General features: G+C 45.8%; 1 protein-coding gene across 1 annotated transcript; it reads left to right on the forward strand.

The window, feature by feature from the left end:
- The first annotated feature begins 245 nt into the window (after positions 1-245).
- IER3 (immediate early response 3) lies at positions 246-5,410 on the forward strand. Its single transcript, XM_030197422.1, has 2 exons — positions 246-536; positions 4,106-5,410. The coding sequence occupies exons 1-2, from the start codon at positions 294-296 to the stop codon at positions 4,427-4,429; spliced, it is 567 nt and encodes a 188-aa protein (XP_030053282.1). The 5' UTR covers positions 246-293; the 3' UTR covers positions 4,430-5,410.
- Positions 5,411-7,786: the final 2,376 nt, after the last annotated feature.

A 7,786-nucleotide genomic window follows, 5' to 3' on the forward strand; every position in this document is an offset into this window, starting at 1 on the left:
ACTCCAGTTAAAATACCCACAACCCCTCCTTCCCTGAAAAACACATGTCTACTGTTTCCAAATTCTCCCCACTCATTCAGGAGTTCAGGGTAATGAGTGTGAGCAGTGCTGTCAACATCAGCCAATCAGGAGCCAGAGAGGCGGGCTTTGGAAGGTTGAAGACACACCCCCTTGATGGGGGCATAGCCAGCTCTATTCATAAATAGTCCTGTTGATCATGAGCTGTGCATTGTGGAGGGAAAAATCTGAGATACATTTATATATATATAAACCAGAGCATTTCTCTTCTGAAGATGAGCTGGGCTTGTCATCACAGGGGACTGAAGGTGACAGTGTCTGCCACAGCTGTCCACCTGCCCCCAGCACAGCTAACAATGTCTCAGCCTAGCAGGACCTTGCACCCTTTGGGCAAGACACCCCCAGGAACCCAGTTCTTCACCTTTGATCCCTTGCCCAAGACCCCAGGAGCAAAACAGTCGGTCCCCTCTCAGACAAGAGGCAGGAAGCGATGCAGGAAAGTGCTGTATCCGCCAGTGGTAAGTTCATTCTTATTGCAGGGAGAATCTTGAAATGCCAAACTTTACAAGGTATTTTGATGAAAAGATAAAACTATCAGTTCTAAGGCATTGCAATATTATTATACGATGTATATTATACAGCGGCTGCCATGCTCGAGTCAGTCCCTCTAAGGGGCTATATCTTTTTATATAGTTGCAAATCTCCCAGACACCCAGCCTAGAAATACAGGGGCCAATGCAGTAATCCCTGCGAATGTGTCTGAGTGCATGCCTTCTACTGTAAGCAAGCTAAACATATGAAAATTTTATGCACACAGAACTTACACGCTAAGCTTGGCTTCTTGTGTGCATGTCAGATTAAAAGCAAAAGTGTCAGCATATATCAGCACCTCGCAAAAATTTCTTCCACATAAAATGTTCAGGAGCCTGACGTTTACAGGCAAAAGAGGAGCTGATGTGTGGTGACACTTTCAGTTTTGTTGGCAATCTGGGCACAAGCTCTGTTACTTCCTGTCAGTCTTTAAAACTTGCAGGCATTTCTGGCTGCAGAAGACAGCAAAACTGACAGTTACATCTCAAAAACCAGCATTAAAACCTCTCCACAGGACATGGCTGAGCGCCAGTAGCCACCATTTCCTTATCTGCATTGCTGCAAAATATTTAATGGCCTTGTTACCATGCATTTTAATGCAATGTGCAACCATGTCTTCTGCGCAAGTTAACGCCCGCACTCAGGGCCAGATGCACTAAACTTAACGAGCCAGCAACATGGTTTTTAAACTGGTTCTAGCCAGTTTAGCGCGCTAGTAAACCGGGTCATGCACAAAAGGGTTCTCCGAGCCATTTTCCTGTCATGGTAGCAGCTAACGAAAATGGAATGCAAATGAGCTAATTACTATTATAATGCGAATGCGATGCACCATTGTTTCCGACCCCACGCACTGTGGAAAACCTAACAGGAGGTCTGCACCTCTTGTTGGGGCTGCTGTGAGCGGGACCCGTGCAGAGGACCCATCACAAAAATCGGAAGAAAATAAAACGTCCAAGTGCTCGTCAGGGATGTCCTTGCAAGTGCTAACACTTGGACGTCCATCACTCAAAAAAAAAAAAAAAAAAAAGGACGTCCCTGACGAACACTTGGCCATTTTATTTCTTCAGATTTTGTGATGGGCGTCCTTTTTTTCGATTATGCCCCTCCAGGCTGAGAGAGACCTGGAGGGGCATAATCGAAAGGGATGTCCAAATAGTTTTGATTTGGACGTCCTCACATGTCCTGATCCCCGATTCTCTCCAGCGGTGGTCATTTCAGGCACGTAAGAAAAACACGTCCAAAAAGGATGCCCATCACAAAATCTGAAGAAATAAAACGTCCAAGTGCTCATCAAGGACGTCATTTTTTTTTTTTTTGGAGAGAGATGTGTATGAAGCCCTCTTTGGCATGTGCAGACCAGCCAGCATAACGATTGGCTGCTCTGTGTATGCTCTGCTGGCTCATTTGCATGTGATTTCCTTCATGCATGCCCGTTTTTTACGGATTCGCTAAGGGATCAGTAAGGGAAGGGCTCTTTCCGTGGAGTTAGTTCATCTGGCTGTAAGCCCCTCTGGCCCAGATGCATGAAAGACATTGGTAATTCCCGTTCCCTACCGATTTCATAGCGAATCGGTAGGGAACGGGAATGCATCAACGATAGGGAATGCAAATGAGCTACTCGTTGTAGCTCACTTGCATTCTCTAGTCCTTCGGTACCTGAGTCGGAGAATCGGGACGTCCCTTTAGATTAGTCTCCTCTTCCTGGTCTCTTCAGACAATCAAAGCGGGCTTAGCTGGCTGTTGTCAGTGAAACGCGCTCTGATTGGCTGAAGAGACCAGGAAGAGGAGCCTAATCTAAAGGGACGTCCCGATTCTCCGGCAACCAGGAAAATAGAAAAATTTCGCTGTGGAGGGGTAAGTGACGCGGCGAACACTCTCAAGAAGGGGGGAAAAAAACACGAGCGCCAGCAGAACAAAAAACTGCAAAAAAAAAAAAAAAGACGTCTCTCAGAAGCGCAGGGAGAGTACGTCCTTAAAGGACGCCCCTCACCTGCGCTCCCTGCTTTTTTTTTTTTCTTTTTTACCTTTTTGGGGGCCCTTTTCCTTTCCGATTCCCTCACAGGAGCCCTAACAAGAGGTCAGACATCTCGTTAGGGTTCCTATGGTAAGGGATTCGGAAAAACGGTAGTGCATCTGATTATAATGGGCTGCAACGGTACTGCAGCTCATTATAATAGCTTTTCAAACATTTGCATTCCGTTTTTGTTGCCTGCTACCGTGGCAGGGAAAATGCCCTTAGTGCATGCCCGGGGTGAACTACTTGCGTTTTAAACTGGCTGGAACCAGTTTAAAACGCAAGTTGTAGGCTCGTTAGGTTTTGTGCATTTGGGCCTCTCTGCACTGCTGGGCCACTAACTTGTGATTACAACCTTCGGTAACCCTGTGGCAGGCTCACAGTAGCTTTGAGCAACTGGCCTCACAAATCTGCCACTTGTGTAACTAAGGCTGACTGTCAGCAGGGAGGCTAGCCATGCAAACAGTGTTTTACAAAGTAACCCCAGCTAAGAGGCCCATGGCTTCTACTGCAAACTGCTGAGAAAATATCCTACACTGAGGGCAGCTAGCACTGAAAAAAACCAAAGTGCCAGCACCCCCCCCCCCCCCCCCCCCATTCTGCCTTTAAAGTTGCAGGCACTGTTATCCTTGCAGCAAAAAGAGAAAAAAAACGGACTTAAATCCTCTCCGCTAACCCTTCTATGCTTCCTCAGACCTGGCATTGCACTTCCCTTAAAATCTTCTGTGTACTGCTCTATAATATGGTGGAATTACATTACAATACAGGTCATTTGTATCCCACACATGCCTATCAAGTTCAGTGTGATTTACATAGGGGCCCTTTCCAGGGGTGTAGCCAGACCTCACGGTGGGAGGGGGTCAGAGCCCGAGGTTGGGGGCACATTTTGAGTGCTGCCCCGCTGCCGCCCCCCCCCCCCATTACCTCACCCCCCCACTGCTCACCGCCTTGCCTCCTTGCCACTTCCCCCGCAAAAACAAATACCTTTGCTGGCGGGGATCCACAACCCCCGCCAGCCGAAGCCTTCTTTAGCGCCAGTCTCCGGCACAGCCGCGTTCACTGCCCTGCTCTTCTTTCTTCTTGTTCCTCCTGTGCATGCTGACGCTCCTCAGTTTCACGTAAAAGCGCGTCAGTGTGCACAGGAGGAGCAAGAAGAAAGAAGAGCAGGGCAGCGAACGCTGATATCTACCGCACAGGTTAACTTCTGCGTAAAACCCCTTTCTGAATTGTGCAGCCAGAAATTTGAGTGTAGACCTTTCAGTAAGCACACGTTCCCGCCCCGGTAGCTTCTTGCATCGGCTCCAGTGGGAGATGGGGGGATTACAATTAATGACCAATATAATATAATATTCAGTGGAATCCTTAAATAGGCACCTGGCTGGAGCTTTGTGGTTAAATGAAGTGTCTCAGGGTTAGGGCTGGCAGAAACAAGTTATTTTGTACAATATATATTAACGGTGAGGTTTGTTCTCTCTTTCCAAGGTAAGAAGATACCTTCCAGCTGAGGAAAAATGCCATGGCCAGCGCCTACTCGTCCTCTTGCTGGGGATCATCTTTTTCCAGGTGTACAGTGCCACTGAGAACCAAGAGGATGCTTTGCCAACTTTGGTACCCTGCAGTGTGCCAGGGACTGGAGCTCAACAGTACCCTCCTGTGGAAGAGAGACTGGGGCACCCAGAGGATTACTGGCAGAGGGAGGACCTGTCAGTGAACAGTCTGGCACTGGGGCAGCCTCCCACTTTAGCATCAAAAAGCGAATGCTTTGGGTCTCTAGACATCACTGGGCTCTTACAGGGAAGACCATAGGCAATGGAATGGGTGGGCCACAGGGGCCATGACCCCCCCATTTTTTTTTTTTTTGTTGAACACAACATCAGCAACTAGAGAGCTTTTGGGCAGGGCTGGAGTTTGGCCCCTCCAAGCAGAAAGGTGTTGTACCATGGGGGAGACTGGCTAGATACAGAGGCAGAGGGCAGCAGAGCCAGCAGGACTGGTTTGCAAAAGGATTTTAGTTTCCCATGGACACAAAGAGCAGAGGGAGAACTTGGACTCTTAACAAGTTACAGCAGCTCACATACAACCAAATTATTGTCCAAACTTGAACGTTTAAGGCTACAGAGATCCCTTTTATGAAGACTGGGTCTGTGAGTCTCTGTATATGGACTAAGGACATGATTTCGTAAGCAGGGAGGTGAACATGCTCCTGGTTACACTGCCAGAGGAAAGACAACATGAACAGCGATAGACATTTATAGGAGAAAATGTCTTTTTCCCCACATCAGATCTACTTTTAGGATGACTCAGGAAGGAAGAGCACATGAGCATATCTAAATGAGATGCCATTTAAATATATTTAATATTAATATTATATTTATTACAGCTATGTTTGAATGTTATTATTTAAAAATATTTATACATAAAATGTGGGGATCCTGGTTCTTGATGCAAAGTGTATATGTGTATGGATTATATTTTTGCTGTCACTCACTTTCATTACTGTAAAAAGCACAGAACGCCTCCTGTGACGTCACAAACAGAAAACAGTAATAAACTATGACCTCAGCTCCAGGCTGTGCAACGCTGGCTCCAGTATTCTTTCCTTAAGCTTCCCGGGGATTCCCTCGTCTGACGCTGATTCTGGCAATAAATACACAACCTACTGTGAGAGATCGAAAGGTCTCAGTACAGTAGAATGTCACACCCTGAACCACATGCCATTCTATGTTGTCTAAATGCCTACAGTTTGTTCTCTGAAAATTAATTTAAATAAAGGGGGAAAAAACATTACCTGGTTACCGTCTGTCTTCGTTAGAAGAAAATCACTTCACATTCTGAAGGCCCTTATTGGACCTTAACTGGGCAATTGTTTTGCAAAGGCTCATTCTATGGTTATAATGAAACGAAGCGAGATGTACGACTGTGAGGTGGTGAGTGATAACGCCATTCTAAACAATGGCTCCCTCTGGTGGTAGGAAATATAATAGCAGCTGCTTTTGACAACTATATTCAAACCTCTACACTAGTCTCCTCCTCTGGTATTTTTAATCGTCAGATTCAATACCCTCATCACTATCTCAGCCTATCTTCACATCTACTAATTAGATCTTTCACCTTGCCAGTGTAGGAGGGACTCAGAAGCTCTCAGCATGTCACATGAGCATGGCATAGTCATGTAATCTGTCCCTGTTAATTCTCCACATTGAAAATGAATTTGTCATCTCCAGAGATCTGAGGAACACCAGAAACCTACTCCAACTTTTGATGAAATTGCAGATCACATGTTGGTTGGTTATTGGTACATCTGCAAAGTGCATGTTGAAACCTTAATTAGACCCTTCTGCCTTCCCTGTAACATTTTTAAACTAGGGGTAGCCTTTGTTAGTCTGGTGTGTAACAAAATGATAGTTGCAGATGGCACATTATAGACTAACATGGCGAAAAACAGAGAAACAGCAACCCTTGCAGTCACACAAACAAATCAAACACAGCAAGGGTGACAAAGAAATAGAGCAGCAGAAGATGTCCAAAATATTGTGACTTTATTACATCCAAGACTTGACATGAGTTGTGTTTCGGCCTAAAAAGTTTGCACTCCAGAGAGCTCAAGTGTTCATACATTTATTTGATAGAAGCAAGCAGCAAGGTATCAGATAACAAGTATATTTCATTAAGCCTGGCTTAGAATCCTCATACATCTAATAGAAGACTCCTGAGGAAGCCTTTTTAGGCCAAAACATGACTCGTGTCGAGTCTTGGATGTTGTAATAAAGCCACAATATTTTGGACATCATCTGCTGCTCTATTTCTTTGTAACCCTCGATTTGTTTACATTATAGACTAAACCAGCTTTGGAGGACCAGAGTCTACTTGATCAGATGCAAAGCAATCGTTTCCAACCCAGTCCTCAGACTGTCCCTGGTTTTAAAGATATCCACAATAACTAAACTGTATATGAGATAAAGCTGATGCACTGCCTCCATAATGTAAAGCTGGCTGCAGATATTGTGAAATCCCACTGGACTGAGTAGGTTAGAACTGGCATGAAAAATGCTGAAGGTCATAAGAAATACCCAAGGGCAGCTCTACCGTTAGGCTGGAGAAGGGGCCACGTCAAGTGGAAAATGTTTAGAGATGGCAGGGAGTGCCTTCAAAACACCTCAACTCATTTCACTTGGTTTTTATGCAGAGGCAGCATCTTCCCTATGGCTTTCCCTCCCCAATCACAATTTGAAGTGTCTATATACAAATGCTAGAAGCCTAAAAAATAAGATGGGAGAGTTTATTTATTTATTAGGATTGTGACAAGGCTACTGCCAGGACAGCTAGGTTGAAGCAGTTAGACCCGGAAATACAAGTATCAGAAGCCATTGCAAGGAGGGAGGCAGAGAGTAGGCCAGAGACAAGGGAATGGATTCCCACCTCCAGCAGAGGGAGCCAGGGGGATAGTCAGGCTGAGCCTATAATTTCGTCACCCACTAGGGGGAGGCAGAGGGAAGAAGCTCAGTTCCCCTGGATACGCAATCAATATACCATGCGGCCCAGCTGGGATAGAGAGGGGCCCAGGGAGAGGGAAGAAGATGATTGGATGGATTACATGGAAGGGGGGGTAGATCAGACAGGGGAGGAATCCCAGGAGGGGGTGGAGGAAGCCTCTATGGAGTGGGAGAGTTTGAAGGCAGGAATGGCCAGCTCCCGAGGGTTTGAACTGCTTCCCAGCAAAGTGGAGCCGTCCACCCGCCGAACCTCCAGATCTCACCACACTTGCAGACAGTGGTTAGGTCAATTAATTTTTATTATCAGGCCAATAACAACTGTCTCAAACTTCAGTACATACGTTATCCCCAAACACGTTCCACCCAAAATAGGTTTCCAACCCTGCAGGATTTTCAAAGTCAGGCTTTCTATGAGCAGGTAAATAAAGCAGGCATTCAAATAAATCAGGCTTCCAGTAAAGCAGGGCATAGTTACTACTTACAATGTCAACACAATATAAAGCACTGAATAAAGAGAAGTAGATATAATAGGCATCTCAGAGACCTGGTGGAAGGAGGACAATCAATGGGATACTCTGTTGTTACTACTACTACTACTATTTAGCATTTCTATAGCGCTACAAGGCGTACGCAGCGCTGCACAAACATAGAAGAAAGACAGTCCCTGCTC

Source organism: Microcaecilia unicolor, chromosome 3 (genome assembly GCF_901765095.1).
Source record: "Microcaecilia unicolor chromosome 3, aMicUni1.1, whole genome shotgun sequence".
NCBI lineage: Eukaryota > Metazoa > Chordata > Amphibia > Gymnophiona > Siphonopidae > Microcaecilia > Microcaecilia unicolor.

Coding starts and splice junctions, on each gene's coding strand:
- IER3 (XM_030197422.1), top strand. CDS start 294: ATGAGCTGGGCTTGTCATCACAGGGGACTGAAGGTGACAGTGTCTGCC. Junction 537..4,105: donor AAGTGCTGTATCCGCCAGTG/GTAAGTTCATTC, acceptor TCTCTTTCCAAG/GTAAGAAGATACCTTCCAGC.